General features: G+C 42.9%; 1 protein-coding gene across 12 annotated transcripts in view; it reads right to left on the bottom strand.

Moving 5' to 3' along the window:
* Positions 1–20,408, bottom strand: part of CACNA1C (calcium voltage-gated channel subunit alpha1 C) — a 463,574-nt gene that overhangs the window by 89,770 nt on the left and 353,396 nt on the right. For all 12 annotated transcript variants that reach the window (XM_088055720.1, XM_088055723.1, XM_088055730.1 and 9 more), the window contains 8 exons: positions 16,499–16,525; positions 14,418–14,578; positions 13,402–13,627; positions 7,183–7,390; positions 6,300–6,420; positions 4,378–4,492; positions 3,230–3,350; positions 3,033–3,102 (listed from right to left, as the gene is read on the bottom strand). In XM_088055720.1, coding sequence (XP_087911846.1) covers positions 3,033–3,102; positions 3,230–3,350; positions 4,378–4,492; positions 6,300–6,420; positions 7,183–7,390; positions 13,402–13,627; positions 14,418–14,578; positions 16,499–16,525 — 1,049 coding nt within the window. The remainder of the gene's footprint in view (positions 1–3,032; positions 3,103–3,229; positions 3,351–4,377; positions 4,493–6,299; positions 6,421–7,182; positions 7,391–13,401; positions 13,628–14,417; positions 14,579–16,498; positions 16,526–20,408) is intronic.

Genomic DNA, 20,408 nt, shown 5'->3' with positions numbered 1-20,408 from the left:
GAAATTCGATGATGGGGAGGTTTTTATTCCTGTACAAAGACCAGAACTCTCGTATAAGGACATTATTTTGCTTCAAGCTCCCATGAATCATCCCAAGCTTTTACCTTCATCTGGCATTCCGAATTCTTTGTCTATTTCTGTACTAGACTACAAGACTAGCTCCCTGTCTTCCTGCAATAAACATATCATCATAATAATCCTTCTAATGTACACAAATCTCTGGGAGAACCAGTCTGTCCTTCTGAAAAAGAGGCCAGGTAATCTGAGGAGCTGCAGCTATTCTGGGCCCGAGGAGCAGCAGGAGAAAATTGGTTTAAGGTTACTGAGAAAATTGGTTTAAAGAGCAGAAACAAGTCAGGGAATGAGCAAGGGAGGTTAGGAAAGACCCTGCCTTGTTAGATGGTGTCCCTTTGCATTTCTGATAGAAGACAGGAAAAAACCTGATAATCCATTCAGATTTTAGGTTGTGTTCAAGAGTGTGTTAAGACAGGTGTTGGCACCCCTGGGCAGGCATTGGAAGTGTTTTTGCTTGGTTTTCTGCACTCTAATTCTATATAAAAAAGAAAGGGTAGACGTAGCATTTTGTTATATTTTTCATTTATAAGCTACTCTTTGTAAGCTATCTATAGAAAGTAAATAAACCCCAATTCTATTAGCAGTAGACTTAAAACTGACATTCAGGTGACTGTTATTTCACTTGAAAAAAAAACGTAATTGTCTGCAAATCCAAGCCAGCTGAGAAAGAGAAACAAAATTGTATCAAGCTGTTTTAATTTGTGCTTCTCACTAAAGACTCCCACAAATCCCTTAGCAACTGGGCATGTGTGTCCAGCAAGTGCCTGTGCCTACAGAGGTGATGGGAAGATTAAATCCACAGTGACATGTTCCAGGTAGTGTTAAAATAGTATTGCACAGAGCTAGAACCACACTCTACTCCTGATAAATTTGCTATAAATATGGAAAAATGTATGTATAGCATATGTGAGGACTTCTCATGCAGAAAATCAAATGCAATGAACAGTTTTCCATTTTGCTTGTCTGAAACTCTTGTCCATCTACTCAAAATGAACTCTTGTGGGCTTTTTTACCCTACCAAATCAACCTCATATCAGACATTTATTTATTAGGAATCATGGAATAGAAGAGAAAGTGTTTTATAGCCTATTATATCCTGTTACATAATCACAGAAACACAGAAGAGCAGAGCAGGGAAAGGACCACAAAAGGCCCTCTGCTTCATGCCTCTGCCAAGCCAGGTTCAACTAATTATTATATCTAAGTCTTTTCTGGGAGGCATTTTTCTGACCTGCCCTTAACAACATTCAGTGATGCTGGGCTTCCACAACCATCTCTGAACTTTTACAGCCTCACCATTAGAAAATTCTCTCTGCTGCGAATCTTAAATCTGTTACTTCACAATGGAGATAATTCTCCTCCTATCTGAAGTTTTTATGCATTTGAAGATGTTTCTCCTGCCTTTCCTAAGCCAAATAAGGTTCATTCAACCTTAGTTCTTGCTAGCTACTAGCATTGTTTTCACCATTCTCTTCTATACTCCTTCTAATTCAGCCCTGCTTCTCTTACTCAGAGCTCCCAAAAAGAGCCATGATATTCCATATTCCAGAGATCTTATCAATGGTGAACACAATAAAACAATTGCTTTGCTCTGATTAGCTTTCATTGACCAGATGAAACAAACCCATAACTGGACAAAAGGGTCATTCTTTCTTTGTGTTATAAATCTCACTACTGGCTTGCCTTTTCAAAGGCAGCAAACTGTTGCTGACATCTGTTGAGCTTGTGGTCATAAGATTCAAATCCTTTTCTCAAGGACTGTTACCTAACTAGCTGTCACCTTTATTTGTGAATTGTTTATTCCTGTCTATGCTTAGAGCCTGGCACTTTCAATTTTATTTAGACCATTTATCCAGGACCTCAGGAGCTCTTTGAATTCTAATGCTGCCCTCCAGCACGCTTCCTGTCCTTCCTAGCTTCATGTCATCTACAAATGTAATAAGCATATTGCCTCTTCCATCATTCAGGTCATCAGCAATGGACTGAGCTGAACTCTAGACAGGCTTTTGGGTTGTACAAACTCCCTTGGGTTATCACTGCTCTCCCCATGAAGGGCCTGAGCATTTCTCTCACCATCATCTAAACCATATTTTTCTAGTCAGCTTATGAGAGCACTGTAAGAGACGGCCAGAAGCCTCAGCAAAGTTAAAGAACATGACATCTACTTTTTTACCCCTGTCTATAAGTGTTTTCAGCCCCTTTCAGAAGAAAATCAGGGTGGCTTGATGTGATTTGCTCTTGGCAAATCTATGTTGGCTGCAGGTCATCTCCTTATCTTGCAGTCATACAGTTTGTTTAATCCTTTGCTCCAGCACTTTTCCTGGAATGGAAGTTGAACTGACTAGCTCCAAGCCCACCCACCATTCAGGGTCTCTTGAACACTGCTTCAGGTTCTGAGATTTCTCCAACCAATCTTTCAATTCAACTGAAAATTTTCATTTCTGAGAATGAAGTTAATTAAGCCACCTGTCTTGAAAACCAGCCTAACTGAAGCTACAGCTTGTTTCTTGCACTCCCAGGCTGACATCTTATGCCTCTGGAGTTATGCTAGTGTCACACTGTCCTTTTTGATTAGAAAACAGTGCAAAAAGGCATTCAGCACATTCCCTTTCATGATTATCTGTTGTCAGACTCCCCTGACCACTGAGTACTGAAAAAGCACACTGAAAACAGCGCCATATGTATATTTTCAGACAGGGATGTTTATTATACTATTTGATTCTCTATAAAGCCCTGTGTTTTCCAATAAAGAGCTTCACAGAGAACCAAATCAAGTATGACTGATCAGTAGAGGGACTTCAAAGGGCCAAGTCCTCACCTGTGCAAACACAGGCAAGAACACCATCCTGTCCCATCATGAAAGCACTTCCAGCATACCTGCTACCCCAGTTTGGCTTTGTGTGCACTAGCAGCTGCAGCTTCTGCTGAGTGAGGCATGCAAGGAAGGAGATGTGTACCTGGTGCTTCTGTTGTGGGATAAGGGCTCTTTTCTTCGCTTTCATTGGGCTGATAATCATCCACGTTGATCTGGCAGAGAGGGAAGGAGAAGCATCAAAGGCTTTATCAGACAAGGCAGGCGGTTTTCATTCCCTGAGAAAGACAAGCTGTTCGTGCCATCACTGCACAGGGACTGCTGGCTGCCAGCAGACCTTACCTTGGTAGCAGGTGGGGACTCTCCATCAGCAGTGATCGATTTCAGCTCAATTTTCTCCTCCTTTGTCTCTTCCTCCACAGCTGTTTTTTCCATCTCCTGTTTCTTTTCGGGACTAGCAGTCCTAGCAATTTTACAAGATAAAACCCAAAGAGTTACAAAGGTGCAAAGCTGCTTTCCTTTCAGGAGCTTCATGTAGTACAACACACACCATGAGAACAATCAGCTGCACCTTGTCCTCACATGCAGGCAAAGGCAGAAGCTCTGATCTAATTTTCTACAGTTATTATATTATTAGTTATTTTATTACTTTATTTATGTAGTTATTTTATTTTGTAGCTTTCATGGCGTGTGTTTGTGCAAATGCATGTTTCAGGTGTGTCAGCAGAGATCTCTTTGTTCACCCAAAGGCATGGATCATTTCCAACCCATACCTTGTGAGCTCCCAACTGCATTGCCTACAAAGGTTTTGCCCCTCACTGCACCCCTAGAGCGAGGGAAATCTGCTGAGCTGCATGCAGGATGAGGCAGAAAGAGCCTGGAAAACAGTGAATTGGAATAACCAGCGAGGAGAGGCTTCCCTGCTGTTGGCAGCTGGGAATGACAGAGAAGCTCCTCATCCAGCTTGTGCCCCCTAAGTGTCTGCAGAAGCACTAAAAGAACTGGCAGGAGAAGAACAGCATGTGGCACAGAAAGAGAAAGAAGCTGCTAAATCTCATTGTGGGAATGACAGAAAATATGCCTCGTGGCCCAAAGCAATGGGGAGATAGTGGGGAGATTTGAATGGGGGTTGACAGCATTTCACACTCATTCTCTGCTCTGAAAGCTCATCAGTAACCCAGACTTCCTTTCCTCTGCTCACAATACTGCAGCTGGGGGGGACTCCTAGCTCACAGCTCTTTCTTGTCTTACAGTTGGAATTCCTTTGCATAAAAATCTATATAGACTATATAAAAGATAAATATTTACAGTAATTACGGTATTGGCATTATAAATTAAATAAAATTTATGCAGTTCCATATATAATTGCATTAATCACATACAGACAAGTTCTATATATTACATGGATGTATAGGCACCATATTCATATATATCCATGCTGTGTGTAATTACAGGAATGTGTGCAGGTGAGTGGATGCAAATGGATTTACCTAGCAAGCTTTTTCCTTTCTTTCTCCTCTTCCTCCTCTTTCTGTGCAGATGTTAAACTCTCAGCATCAGCAAGGTTGTCCACAGCAATGGCCAAAAATACATTCAGCAGGATATCTGTTTGTGTGCTGCTTAAAGAAAACAGGCTTTGAAAACTGCAGAAAAAAGATTATACCAAAGGTTCCTTAATTGAAAATTTTTAGCAACCTGTCATCAGATCTCTTGGATTTTTCCAAACTTCCATTTCACACAACTGCATATCCATCATGCACAAACCTACACCTTCCTTTAACACTCTTTGTGGGTTTTCAACATTTCACAACAGAATGGCTGATGTAAAACATCTAAGCCCGGATTTACATTTTGGTTTCCAGTCTCCCAAGAGAGTCTCCCTTTGTACAGAGAATCCCACAGAACTTAAGAGGAGTGCTGAATGCTCTGCATCTTTTGTCAGTTTAGGTTGCAGGAGTGGGATTTTATGGGCAGCAAGCACAGTACTCCAGAGAGCATTTCGGAGGTTAATTTAGTCTGGACAGTGAAGGGTTGAGCTGGCAACTCTGCCATCTCCTAGCACAGGGTCCATGCATGGCCAGCCATGCCCATGTAGCTGAAGGGCAAGGAATCACAACTTTTTCCTTGTCTTACCAGTCAGTGTCCAGATCTCACATTACAAATCTGACCATAAGGTTGTTTTATAAATTTCTTGACTGTGGGTCTTTTTATACCACGATAACTTTTAAGCAAACCCTGGTTCAAGGCTTAGTCTGGAAACACAGACATCTCCCCCCTTCCTGGGCTCCAAGGTCTAAAGGCTCCAAAGTCAGCCAGCATGTGGTGTTGGCTCACATTTTCACAAGGAGATCCAAGCTGTAGCGTTTTTTTTAAAGCTGTCAGCCAGATTGCCTACCTTGACCTTCAGATAAGTGGAATTGCACCACCTCCTTTTGAAGTGAGGGCATGCAGGTCAACTGAAATGTCAAATAACAGGGTTTGAGAGACCTGAATTATGGGCAAAGGCCAGAAGAGCTGGGCTGAGTCTATAAGGTGGCTTTGTAGGAGCATCAGTATAAAAGGAAATGTCACCTCTGACACAGGAGGGCCATTTATTAGGGAAGCAGAAACTAAACACGGACAAATTTGGAGCAAGCTGAGATAGGGAACAGAATGGCAGCTCCATGTTATATGCAAATTCCTGTGAAGAGACACTCACAGCACAATCATGCAATGAGCTCTGTGCCTCCTGGGGTAAGCACAGTGCCCTCACTTCACCTTAAAGCCAGACAGAACTGAAGTTACTCAAGACAGGCTGGAAGATAACAGAGCACAAAATTTTCTGTTTGAAGAACACACAGATTGCAGGGACTGAAATGGAACACAGGTCCTGTTAGTTTATACATGAACTAATATATGATCTCACATAAATCAATTATGCCAAACATATGTTACTCCTGTTACAGCATTTGTATATAGCATATTGCAGATTATACATATTTTTATTCCACATAAGGCTTGGATGGAAGCACATGAAATGTATTTCTAAAAAAGCAATTAAAGTAAAAAAAAAAAAAAAAAGCAGTAAGTACAGTAGGAACACCCAGAGATTAATTTGTGGGGAAGGCAGGAAAGAAAAATCTATGAGAGGATAAAGGGGAATGAAAAGTAAAAACACTAAACATGTAAAGATACTAAATAAAAGCTAGCATGTGGAACTGGCAAGTAGCTGGTTCTTACAACTGTTTGTATGCCTTAGCAGCAGCTAAAACAAAATGAACTTGTTGAACTTTGGGCAGTGCAAAGCCAAAATTCAGACCTAGGGAAAAGACAAAAAACGTGAGGTGTGAAATGCACTATTTTCTGACATAACAAAGTGAATAGTGGTTTTAATTCATCCCCTCTTGCAGAAAAGAGTAGCATCAAAGGATACAGTTTCCACAGATGAAGAGGATGATGAAGTAAATACAGACCAACATTCCTGGAAAAGAGGGGCCGCCATAAGCCATGATCCCATCATACATCACCGAATTCCAGTCCTCCCCAGTCAGGATCTAAATGACACATTCCCACCAATAAGGGATACAGTGTTAGACCACACAGAGAATTTGAAAACCCCGTTAACACAAAGATCCCCACTGTCCTAGAGAACACCCCCTCCCCCAGGATGGAGCCCATGGAGACTCTGGCTGTGTCCATCTAGAACATTAAAAAAATAACCCCAAACAACAAACCACAGAACAAAGAAAATGCAAAGAAGGCCTGTGCTCAGAGTGTGAAAAAGCCCCCCAAAGAGTGTCTTCTTGCAGATGCTGGCTGAAGGCAAATGGCTCTCCTAGACAGCTCTGTTCAAGTCTCCCCCTCGCTCCAGGCATTTCCATCCCACGTGCCTGTTGTTTCGGTGCCCGGAGCACTGCCCTCAGCACAGCCTCCAGGCCATTTCCCTTCCCACTTTTCAGTGAAATCGTGATCCTGATCCCCTTGGGTCACTCCCCAAGCTGCAGAGGGCTTAAAGGCCATGGGATTCCTTCTGTGGTGCAGGTATGTGTTCCCCAGAGCGGGGAGGAGAGCAGCAGGGCTGGGCTTTGGCACACAGGTGCTGCCCTGGGACACAGCAGTGGCTGTTCTCCTGTCCTGCCCTGCAAAGGCTGCCTTGCAGCACACAGGGGTTTTATCTCTGGTTCCCACCTTGGGAGGGACTAACCAGGCACCCTGCTCTGGGGGCTGGCAGGGTCATGTCCCATCTTGGGGCCTGTCAGGCTGCAGGATCTGTCTTGCCCCATGAAAACACAAGGTGTTTTCCCTCATGCCCTTACCTGAAACACAGTCAGGAGGGACTGAGGGAAGTTGTCAAATGTACTCCTCCTGGTCTGCATCTCATCAAAGTTAAACTTGCCCCCAAAGAGCTGCATCCCCAGGAGTGAGAAGATGATGATGAAGAGGAAGAGGAGCAGCAACAGGGAGGCAATGGAGCGGACTGAATTCAGGAGTGAAGCCACAAGATTACTCAGGGAGTTCCAATATCTGGGAGAGAAAATAGAAGCAGTTAAAATTCCTTCAGTTTGAGACAGGTGCTCATGGACTGCACAGGATATTGGTTCAGGCTGCCTTCTGTGTAAAGCAGGCATTTCCAAACACCCTGTTAAGCAGTGAATCATTGATGTGCCTCCCTAAGATAACGAGACCTACTGCAGCTAATGAGTAACTTTACTACCACACGTGTACATACACAATTCCCTCCCCCCCCCACTCCACACACACACACCCAGAAGATTATTACAGCGCTCTCCATCTAAGCCTCTGCACATCTTATATCAATATACAGTGATTAGTTCTTGCTGCTTCAGTGAGTTACATTCTAACCGACCTCATTACAACACTCACAGATGTTACGGCAGCCAGAATACCTCACTCCAGAGAATGGCCTGTAATAACTAACAAGAACAGATGGGGAAACAGTTTGGATGCAAATACAAACTTGCCCAAAATTTGGAGTGTGTGAGCATGTGCTCGGGCTCACTCACAGAGAGGTTGCTGAGCTCTCTGGGGTTGGGAGGAATGAAAAAGATTTCGCTGCTCCTTTCACAAGGACCCTAAAGCAAACTCCAGATCTACGTTCATTTGGATGAGCACAACATCACTGGGGTTTTGTGTTTTTCAAACAGGCTGCAGAAGATTTTCAAATGGCTTCATTCAAGAGACAGGATGGTTAAGACCTGGTCTCTGAGGGTATTCAGGCCCAGTTCAGACTCATGTATGATGCAGGGAGAGGATTTCTTTCCCTTGGGGTTCCACTTTAGGGTTCAGAGTGATGCCAGCAGCACGATTGCTGCAGCATGCAAGTTTGCATTCTTTGCCAGCCTGCAGAGTAGTCACAAGCTGGAGAGAGGCTTTAGATAGAATTTCTAAATAATTCACCGCACCACCCATGAAGCAACTTCCACTTTGGTCTTGTATCTGCCCAATCACTCCCAATCTACTTCTTAGCTGGTCATGAGCTTCTCTCTTTTGTGCTTTGGGGCCGGCAGAGCTTTCAGATTGGGCAGAAGATTAGCTGTCATCTTCCAACCACCACATTGTGATGCACATTACCAGCAAATCCTCACCAGCTTTCACAGCTCAGCAAACCAGCAATGTTTGCTTGTGCTCTTCCTTCTACCTGGCCTGCCACCATGCTTTGAGAGTCCACCAAGGCCAATGCCCTCCGGTCCCTTCTCCCACAGCCCACAGCTTTGAACATTTCCTCACTCAGAGGACTCTGTTTCTAACCACATTTGCCCTGAAGACAAAACTTCCAGGTAGAAAGGATGGCAGACTGGTGCCCTGGCTCTCTCATGGAAACTTTATCCTTCAACTCATCATTTTTTTCCTGAAGGCAGTGTATATATTCATTAGAGTCAAGGGTTCTTAAAACCCTAGTTAAATTAATATTTTTAAAATGTCGATCTGAAAAGAATTCTTTTCTTGTCCTGTGGAAGGCAGGACTGCCTGAGCAGCCCAGCCACTTCAGGAAGATTAGCAATCTGATCTGCAGAGGGACATCACCATGACCTCTCAAGTTCAGCAGTGGGTTCATATCCAAGGACTGAGCTTCAAAGAGGGCTGTGATGTTTTCCCTCCAGCCCAGCTTCAGCAGTTCAGAGAAAACTAGGATGCTTTAAAGTTTAACTGCAATTAAAGAGATGAGCAATGAAAAGCTGCAGAGCAAAGGTAAGGGCATGGAAGCTGTGGGCTCAGTGCCACCAAATATCCACACGGAATGTGCAATGTAACAGCTCCCTGTGTCTGCAGTTATGCTCACAGCTCACATACTTTCACACTTTGGGAAGAAGGCAAAGTGACACAGGAGAAGGGAAAAATTCATTCTGATGAAAGTCAAATGAATTCAGCATCCTTAAAGCAGAGGTTGATGGGCTCCAGAATATCTCCAAGTCCTCCAATGTCAGGCAGGACACACATTTTCTAGGTCTTTCTAGCAGTATCCTTAAGAAGCAGTGAAGTTGTTACACATCTGAACAGTGCCAGTGACTCAATTTAAGCTTAAAGGCCTTGCTATCTCAGCTCACAACTGTGCAGACTTCTACCAGTTCTGCATTTCTTACAAATGGCTCAATACTTGGGATTCAGATTCTTAGAGAAGTATCGAGCTTCAAGCAATTAACTGAGATGGTAAGGTTAGTGCTGTTTTATCTGTGTACTAGTGCTAGCTAGAATGATAGTACCACTAGAAAAGTAAATAAAACAATCAGGGGGAAGAAATGTAGGGAAAGGAGAGGGTATGAAATGCTTGACTGATTAGGATGTGAAAATAACAACAGTCTTATCTCAGGGTCCTAGAAGCTTCACTGAGGTTACCATCTGTCACATTTGGTGGGTGCAGAACTAAGGTGAACTCCCTCAAAGTGAGATCAGGGATTACTCAGTGAAACACAAGGGTTTTATGTCAGCAGTGCTTGAAGCCCAAAGAAGAAGGGTCTCACTACTTCATCCTCTCTGGTTAACACCTTACTAGAAAGGAAAAATCAGCACTGGATGCTGGATGGAATGGGAGGTTTTGGAGCAAAGGCAGCTTTTGGTGGGAAGTATGAGAGAAAGCTGCCTCAGGTTTATGGGGAATGAAGGTGCCCCTGACCAGTTCCCAGTGCAGATCTGAGCCCTTGGGGGTGCCAGTGAACGAGGCTCTGCAAAACCCCAGGTGAGGAGGACCTGGCTGTGGCCCCTGTTTCAAAGTGGAGGAGTGATGCAGACAAGTCAAGTGGTTTCTTCAACATCTCACCCAATAACCGGCTGCAGAACTGGATTGGAACTTAACGTGTTCTACTGCCTTCCCTCTCCTCTCTCTCCATTGCCCTTCCTAAATCCTCATGATCACATCTCCAGCAATCACAGGTGCAGGGCTTAAAACAGCAGCAACAGCTGGCAGACTCATTATTGGAAAACTTCCCACCCTGTTCACCCAACATAAAACCACTTTGACAGTGGTTTTTGACAGAAGGTACAAAAAATGGGGCACCCTGTCTCTCCTCCCTACAATTAACAGTGACTTACCTAGTGGCAGGATTAGGCATAAAACATCAAATTCCTGTATGCTGTTGCAAATGATGTAATTTATTTTTTAAATACAAAGGACTATAATACATTTAAAGCAGTAAAGGATTTTTTTGAATGAGAAAATAATCTGTCTTCTCACAGCAAAGCGAGATGTTCTGCACAGAACTTTAAAAATTAGGGAGAATAAAAGAGATCACATTGTCTGCTTGTCTAATGTATTTATAATTTTGGAAGAAATGTTTGGTCTTGAAACTCTAAATGGTGTTTCTAAAATGTTGCATTGTTCATCTTTATTTGTTTCTGCTCTATTGTGCAGCTATTTTTGTGTTTCATGTAGAATTGTATCATCTTGATGACCCTGAATTTGTTTGTGCATGGTGTTTACCATGGAAAATCTATGCAAATATATAAAGAATAGTCTACCTACTGATATATTCTCACCAGAGTAATTTTCCTGCTTTGTACCTTTTTAATATCCTAGATTATCATTATTCTCACATTCACTGTATGTCCCCTCATGCTCATGAATGTATATTTGATATAAAACATGACACTACCATTCCTCCTGCCCCTCCCAGCTTTCCAGTGTTGTAACTTTCTGAGTTATCATTGCACTCAGGTAGGGCTGATAATGTCATTAATAAATCCTCATTGCATTTAGAGCTGAGTGGAAAACAGAAAAATTTGTATTTTACTAGAGAAGGTAAAAGTTTGGCTTTAGTGGCAGAATATTCTGTCCTGCAGAAAAAAGGCATGGGTGAGCCTAAAATAATGCTTTAGGGGCTTGTGTTAGGGCCTTCCACATGAGGGTGAACTTCAACCACAGAGGGAAGAATTATGAAGAAAATTATGAATAATTACAAAACATGAATTTGAAACTACTGCAGCCTACTTGTCAATGTTTTAGGAACAGGAAAGAAAGAGAGAGAGAAAGAAAGAGAGAGAGAAAGAAAGAAAGAGACAAAGAGAGAGAGAAAGAGAGAGAGAAAGAGAGAAAGAGAGAGAAAGAGAGAAAGAGAGAAAGAGAGAAAGAAAGAAAGAAAGAAAGAAAGAAAGAAAGAAAGAAAGAAAGAAAGAGAGAGAGAAAGAGAGAAAGAAAGAAAGAAAGAAAGAAAGAGAGAAAGAAAGAAAGAAAGAAAGAAAGAAAGAAAGAAAGAAAGAAAGAAAGAAAGAAAGATCTGATTAATACATTATGCATTATGAGTTCTTAGCTCTGTGCTTTACACACAGACCCATGCACAAAGTGTAGGAGACATATTCCAGGTAACATTTCTTTCAAGATAAAAATTGTATTTTAGTTGTGCTGCAGAGTGAAGGCAAATGTAACCAGTCCTGCTGCTGCTGTTCCATTGTCACATTTCTGCCAGAAGCTTTAGGAATATTTGACTACTCCACTAGCTCAGGTTTTCTAAAGTATTAATTATATTCTCTCAGTGTTTGCCTTTCTATTAGAGAATTCTCTTAGGTAGCTTATGTATTTTGTGTAGGAGTGGAGACATGTCTTGGAAAAGCAATGACCTCTCCAGGATGCTATGCTGAAGCTCATGCTTTTATAGCTATTGGTATGTTGCCCTGGGTGTATCTGATTACCCAGTGCCTGAAACAGCTACTGCTTTCCTCAGAAACCAGGCCTGGGACTTGGTCATGGCTAGATCCAGGAAAAACAGTCCCCAGAGCAGAGATCCCCACTATTTCTGACAGAGCAAGGATGCCTTTCTTGCTGGAAACTTGTTTCCCCTCTCTGGGAGGGAACGTTCCCCTCTGGAATGTTTCTTCTATGATCACATGTCCAAGCAGACCACTTTTTTTCCCCTTTTTTGAAATGGTTCTAGGCTTGCTTTGGCCTCTCTCTCTGAGGCTGTGAACTGATTTTCTGTCTCTGCCATCTGACCTTTAGATCCATCCATCCTGCCAGAGATCTGAGCCTCAGAAGCTCTCAGGGCAAATCTTGTATGATGCACAAGTCCAAGACTTGTTGTTTTTTTCTGCCTCTCAGCCCAGCCATCTTGACTATCTTCCAGTTTTGGACTTGTTTTTCTCATGTGCTGTGTTTTCTATCTCAAATTTGTCAGAAATTTCCTCTGACAGGGGGTGTTACAGCAATTGTAGGGACATTTCCATGGCTGAGCAAGCAAAAAAAGCACCCTTTTACCACCTCAGCCAAGGTTTTTGTGAAAAAAAACCACTGGTGCCCACACAGGAAAAGGCAGACCTCGTGCTACTTGGGGCAAGAGCTTGGACAGATTTGTTGCAAGAGCTTTGGGTAAGTTTGGAGCTGATCTCTCCTACGAACTCCCCTCAAGGTGGAAAAGCCCTGCCAAGCCAAGCTGTTGTTTTGGAGGTCCCTGGTTGAGCAAGCAGTGACTGTTTAATAGATATCACCATGCCTTTATGCAAAGAATGGAAAGGGAAAAGATACCAGAAGCTGGAAAAAGTCTGGTTTCTTCATAAAGCTGCTGCTTTGTGATGGATCCTTGGAAGGGGAATAGCTGGCAACATCCTTTGCCTGTAGCTGCTGGTGTTGACACAATCTCCCACTCAGGTCACTGTTGAGTCTACTGGAGCTGGCATGAGCTCCTCAGTCAAATGCTGTTTTTCAAAATGCTTTTTTCAAAGCAGCCTTTCAGGCTCCTCTCTGTCACTAAAGAGGGTCAGAGGAGGCCACAAGGCTATCTGCTGTTTTGGTTTTCTTTGTCTTTTGCAGAGAGCTGCGAGAGCCTGGGCTCACATCACTCCAGCTCTCAGTTTAACGCTTTCCATGGTATCAGGTGTCTCCAGACCCCTCAGCACTCACCTCAGGGGTAGTTGTCCTGTCTGTACAGCCCTCCCCACCCTGTTACAGACTTCAGAAGACGAGGACTGTTAATTTAGCACTCTCACTACCTAATTAGTGGCAGAAAGAGTTAAACAAGAGTGACTTGTAACCATACATGTTGTGCGTTGAGCAGAAACCCTCGCCCAGCCCCAAAGAAGCTATAAAGTACCTTGTGATTTTAAATATCCTTAGGAGCCTGACACATCTCAAAACCGAAATGCCCAGGGGTGACATGATCTTTGTCTCCACCAGGATGGTTTCCAGGATGCCCCCGCACACGATGAAGCAGTCAAAGCGGTTGAAGAGGGACACAAAGTAGGCCTGGAGACCGAGGCTGTACATCTTCAGCAGCATCTCTGCCGTGAAAAGAGCTAGCAGCACCTTGTTGGCAGTGTCTCATGGGAAGCAAAAAGAAACAGGTTAAGGAAACTTAGTCAAAAGATCATCACATTGGCCCTTGCTTCTGCGAAAGCATTTCAAGGATCAGTCTTAAAAGTTATCTTCGTGTAAGCTTGGGTCAAAGAGTGAACTTGGAAAGCGTGGGCATCTCATTCACAGAAATGTTTTAGCAGGAGGGTTACAGCAATTCTTGTGTACTGCACATGCAGCTGCAATGTATTACACAACCTCCAGTGGCAGGGACACGCCTTCCTGTGCACAACCTGCCTTCACACCCGTCATCTGCAGAGCAGAGTGGGAATAGAAGAGCTGCTGTGCTACCTACTGTTGCTTAATTAAGCCTTTTCAGCTGCTCTCACCTCCAGAGAGAATTCAGCTGTTCTGCAGACAGAAGAACTTGACAAATCACTCTTTGTCACCTCCCTAATAATTAGAGTTTATCATAAATGCCATTTCAGGGGAAACCCTGGACAATGTGGGGCTCCCAGTAGCTATCCATAAGTTGGGAATCCAGTTGCTGCAAATATAAATTTAGCATCAGCTCCTGATTTCACTTACACCCAAAGGAACAATGCTTTGGCTGGAAAGGAGGCATTCATATTTTTCCTATAACTTGTCCCACAGCAGGCAGATAAGTTTATTGCATTATTTAGGATCCCTCCACAGACACAGGACTGCTTGGAGCCGTGTGCTCTCCTTTTACATGTGGTTTAATGCATCAGCTCTTCTCTCAGCTCCCTTTTTTGACACCCACCATCACAAAGAGAACCAGCAGCTCCTCCTCACCTTGGACCTCTGTGAGCCAGTCTGGCTGGTTGTAGTGCTCAGAGGCAATGGTGAGGGTGTTGAGAAACACGAGGAAGATCACCAGCCAATAGAAAACATTGGACTTGACAGCAGCACGGCACTTCCTTCTGCAGAATCGGTTCCATCGGCGCCAGTAGCGACTTGAAAAATGGAAGAAGGGAAAGTTCTTTTCAGAGAGGGATCTTTAGGCTACTGCAGCTCTCTGTCAAAGGAGAATCTAGTCCTGATTTGTTCAAGAATGGCAGAGAGTAACCCATGTTCACCCTGAGAAATCCTCTCTCATCTGAGCTGACACTTGTGAACATCCCTCCTGTAGTTATAGGAATAAAGTTTGTCCTAAACCAATTTGCAAGAGCTTCAAGCAATATCTTAACCTGAGTGAGGCATCCACTGCTGAAAACCCAAGAGATTTTTTAGCTCAGTTGCCACAAGAATAAATATTCTCCTTTTACCTGATGCTTGTGGCCTGCAAGGGCACCTTGCCCAGCCTCAGGATAGTCAGCAGAAAGATGCTCTGTCACATGGAGCTGAAGGATTAAGTCTTTGGAGACTTGAGGTCAAATAAAAGCCAAAGAACATTTCCAGCATGCAGCAACATTCAGGAGTAAGCCCAGTACAAGGGCTAGTTCTGAAAAAATCCCCAAACTTAGGGGACTTCAGCATCTCACCTTCATGCCTGGAACTAAGGGTACCATTTGCTAATCAAGAGAGTTTTTAAAGTTTGCCTTCCATGAACACATCCCCTTGTGTCACTGATTTCTCAGGGTAATTACTAACCACAGAAGATATTTAAAGCTAATTACACACCTCCTACTCTTCAGAATTTAACTTGCATAGCAACCAGTTTCCAGGCAACACTTGCCACTGTATAATAAATCTAATAGTTTTATATAGATACTACATACATATGTGTGCGTGTCTGAAGTGGCACACACACACACGATGCTGCAGGAGGAAGAACTTTTCTTGGCTGCTCTTGTCCTGTGTATCATTTTCAGTGGCAAACTGTTGCCATGCCTGAGATCAGGGTTCTCATCTATAGGAACTAAAGCCAGATCACATAAACACAACGTGAACAGGAATTTTTCAACAACATTTTAACAGGTGGTCAGATCTAGGGTGTTTTACCTATGTAATTTATAAAGGCACCCAGTCTATCACAAACAGATACCTTGTGTGTTTTGCAGTGGATTTGGGACAAGAAATAATCTTCCCAACTTCCAAAGTGGGCACCACGCTTAGACATTAATTTTGTCATTAAAATTTTTGCAATTGCAGTGCTTTTGTGCGTACTTGTACACAAATGTGCGTGCACATGACAATGTACGGTGTTTTCTGTGCTTTTACCTCCACTCTTTACGTGGGGATGTCACCTATGTGCTTCCCAAACTGACATTATTAGGTAAGCAGAGAGAACCAGTTATGCATTTCCTCCAGTTATTCTGAAAATTCATTTAGTGTTTTATAAAACTGACTTTGAATCCAAGGTTATGGAGACAGCTGAGCTCCTACCAAAGGGGCAGAAATGGACCTTAACAACCGAGTTCCATGAGTTCAGTCAGCCTCCCCAGAGAAACCCCAGAAATTGCCATCTTGGGACTGCTTCACTTTCCCAAAATCTTGAAGTCAGCAGAAAACCAAACACCACCAGAGAAGCTCCCCATGGCCCAGGGTGAATGGCAGAATTTCACAAATAAGATGCCAGCTTCATCAGTCGAAATCTTTACAATCAAGCAAAGCAGAGAAGTTCAACCAAGAGAGCCTTGAGCTGACAGGGTTGATGTTGATGGATGTAGCAGAATTATGTGGTTGAACTGGTTGTTTATTTCTGATTTTATGTTTTACAGTTTGAGATCCACAGGTAGCATAGATAGGTACTTCAGTAGTCCATAGTCCCTGTGCCTTATTTCAGTGTGAAACTAAGAAAAAAATTATGACTAAAATCTGACATAGTTCACAGGATCTCCTAGAATCACCACTGAATCCGTGATGGTGTAAACCACTTCAGAACAGAACAAAAACAGTGGAAAGGAGGAAAAGCAAAAACCAGTTTTACTCACCTAAATTTTGATTTTGAGATCCGATGCCTGAAAGACAAGAATTGCCATTAGACCTCTGAAGCTGCCCCACACCTCCCAGGCTTTTGTGAGAATAGCAATAGAAAGAAACAAAGTCAAGCTCAATGCTTTTTTTAATCCATGCTGTTCTCCCCTTGCATCTGTTGTAAGTCAGTCAATGTGGGCACTGGGCATGGCTAGAACTCCCCAGTAACCAAATCTTGTGTTTTAGTGGGACTCATGAAGCAGAAATCATGCCATGGTGGGGATTCTACCACTACAGATATCAGTGAACTCTACAACCTCTCAAGTGTGATTTTTTATATTTTTTTTGGTCACTATTTTTTTTTCTTATATTAAAATGTGTATTTTTTTTTACAGACAGATTTGTTGCTTTCACACATCACCTGTCACTTCAGGATCTATAAGCACATTATGAAACAATAATGGTGAAAACAATGGGGCTTTTTTTCAGTAATTGAAGGAAAAGCCGTGCATGGCAAATAATTTTAAACTTTGATACTAACTCTTACTTGTCTTGGTTATTTTTGTAAATTGATTATACAATAATAGATTCTGTTGCTATCAATAAAATTTTGAGAATTAATAATTCCTGAAAATATGGCCATATTCCCACTATATATATGTGTTTAAATACCTAATTCCATGCATTTGGATTTATCCACCCAAATAATCTCATTAATCTTTTATGAGAAGTCACAGGTAAAGCTAGAAATTGGCCCAAGTTCTTAAACCACTACCTCGCTCTGCTTGACACATCCTGTGAGGCCTTTGAACACTTTTTGGTAAATCCATAATGGTGCACAGAGAGAAATAAATGGATGTGGATACAATGGTGTGAGTCAGAGGTGACTGAAGAAGCTGCAAAACCTACTACCAATAGCAGCAGAAATGAGAATCTGGGGAATGACTACGAAAAAAAAAGGTATTTCTGCTGGGTGGAAGCATTCCTTAAGGCTCCCTCTGTGATGAGAAAGTGAGTCATTGTTGACAGCAGTCAGCAGAGGTCTTACTGCACTGCCCTAAAACTGGATTCACTGTTAGCAGGGATGGGAGAATGAGATTCTCCAAGCATCTCACACTTCTTGCTCCATCAGCCTTGACAACGGTGCTGTCCCTGCTGGAGGACATCAGCCAGTGACAAGGAATCAGCCACAGGTCATGGAAGAGGTTTTAGTCAGGGGAACTTTTCACCAGCAGATGGGCTGAGCCAAAGGAAAGAAAAAAGCCTTTGTGCCAAACACCCAAATACATCATCCCTGCAGTGCCACAGGCAGCTTGTCTTGGCCACACACTGGGCAGCAGTGAGGTTACAGACACCTGCAGGGCTCCTGAGAGAGAAGAAACAAGGCTCTGGCAGGGCAGAATGCTAAATCGTGCTGCAGAGACAAAGCAAGATCCAACAAAGATGCTGAGTGAGGCACCTGCAGAACACATCCTCAATGTTAAAGCTATTCCTACTTCTCACTGAGAATTCTGGCTCGGTAATCACTACCTAGGAACTGTAATGGGGCAGATTTACAGGCAACAGGAAAGAAGGCTCAAAGATGGGAAGTGAAAAGATGCAAAAATCACAAGGAAGCAGAAAGCTGAGCACTGGAAAGGAGGTGGTGAGGATTTTGGTAGGAATAGTTTGGCAGGGAGAGAGGGGGAGAGAGAGCGAGAGAGCAAGAGAGATGGGAGGGGAAGGACAGGGAGTGTGAAACCCTCTGGTGACCTCTCTGGTTAATGGTTTTTCGGTGAGGCAGCACTGAAATCTTTTATTTATTTAAGCAAAAGAGATGCAGCAGGTGTAGTACTCATCATGCATGTGATAATTATATCTTTGGAGCATTATGAGCAGCAGCCAAGTGCATTCAGTGCTCCCACAGGTTACCTACAGCCTTCATCCCCCTCCCTCCACCTTGCCTTACTGCTGTGGCAGAAGGCTTTATCACATGTGGGTGTGCTATATATATAGAACAGGACAAGGAAGGAGGATTAGATTTATATTTAGAGGTAGAATCAGAGAGTGAAATGGAATTTTGGAAATAAACTCTATAATAAACGTTTCTGAAAACATTATGCACGAATCTGAAACACGTTTTTCAAATGACTCTTATGTCATTTGAAATAAAATTTTTTTCAGAACGTGGATTACCAATGTCACACAAAAAAATGCTTTTATAGCATCACTAGGAGATATCAAATAGTCTGGAAAAAGGGCTTTGCTGCAGTGTCTGTGACACTCCAAGCTGGTACTTAATGGGTTCAGAGTGGACCAGATTCTCTGCTGAATTTAAAGATGGATCTGTTGCATCTCTGGTGTCCTGGGAGGTTTATGTTGTTGGGAGAAAAAGGGAGACTCCAATTGTGCCCAACTCTGGAATACCTTGAGAAACTCTTGTTTAGAATTATGATACAGGAGCCTAAGGAAAACCACTTCAGATCACTACTGAGTGCTTTTATCACAGGAACCATGTAACTCAGCTTGTATTTGAGAAAGACAAACACAAAAATCAGATTGCTACTGTTTGACTAGCTGTCTTTGAAATTCTCTAGAACTCCTCCAGCCTTACACAGTTAGGTACAACACACAGATAAGATGGTGAAATTTAAAGGCTTTTATCAACGTGAATTCTGGATAATCAGCACAACTCAAATGTAATGAGATATCCCACATTCTGAGAGATAAAGTCTTCATTTCCCTGTTCATGGTGGACACCAGAGAAGGTGTTTGTGAAGGATGTGACAGTTTTGTGTAACAGGGATTGAGGGCTCTGTGGAATTGTACACACAACAGACGACCCTGGAAAAATTTTGTAGGTCACCAAGCATGACACAAAGGCCACATTACAGTTGTTTTCTGGGTGTGGACATTATCAAACATGGCCATTATCTAACTCTCTGGTCAGAACTGCTTTTATATTGTATGATCCCAGCTTAGAGGCAACCAGATCCTCATAAGGACTCACAAAAGCCTTTGGACACCAATAAGAGCTGTCAGACAGGCAGAAAACACAGAAATGGACTTTACAAAGCTTCTAGGTTATATACAGCTTTGGAGAACATCTAAAGAGCTCCACTGGCTGTATCTTACAGATTTTAGTGCTTCGAGGAAGCAGTCCTGGTGTGATGTGGATCCTGTTTTGGTGCAATTCATGCAGTTACTGGAAAGGTGGCACAATAAGAGTCTGAAGAATAACCTTAAGAGAATTGGATCTGTCCAGCATAAAATTGAGTTGGTTTGCTATTCAACAGGCTTTCTTCAAGGCTGGGAAAACAGGCCAGCATTTAAGCATTCAGTAAATAATCCTGCTCTCCCTGTGGCAGGTCACAGGAAAGGCCTGTCACAGAATCTGAAGCAGGAAGAAAAATTCTCTTCCATAAGGGCATGCTTTAGACACACACCCAGAGCTGACTGTGAATATTAAAAGCACCTTGCTCATCATAAGTTGGAGAGCAGGATCTGAGACTGACACATAAGGGCTGATCCTGTGAGTTTTCCTGCTGAAGTCAGCAGTGGTTTCACAGCTTTTGGCAGACTTTTCTTCCCACTGTTCCTGATGTGATGGGAACTTTGGTTGAATCTCCTCATAAAGTGAAAACCAGCAGCAGCTGCAGCAAACCTGCAAGAAAACTTTTACCTTTTCCACTGGCCCCTATGCTGATTGTTACAAGAACTGCACAGGAATTAATTTCCACGCCAGAAAAGCACCAAGGGAAGAATCACTGATCATTCAGCTGCCAGGGATTCAGCTTCCACTGCTCATAAAATTTTCAGGATGCACTGTTTTCAGTTGGGAAGCCAGTGTAGGTTGTTGATTTTGGTTTATCCTGTTTTATTGTTTGAACTGTCTTTGGTGGAACAGCAATTGAGCTGTCCCCCATATGTATGGAAATCCTGGCCAAG

This window comes from Pseudopodoces humilis, chromosome 5, assembly GCF_049639895.1.
Source record: "Pseudopodoces humilis isolate 2021_Gansu_Grassland_sample_001 chromosome 5, ASM4963989v1, whole genome shotgun sequence".
Lineage (NCBI taxonomy): Eukaryota > Metazoa > Chordata > Aves > Passeriformes > Paridae > Pseudopodoces > Pseudopodoces humilis.
The sequence above is the reverse complement of the archived record's forward strand: the minus strand, read 5'-3'. Positions and strand labels throughout refer to the sequence as shown.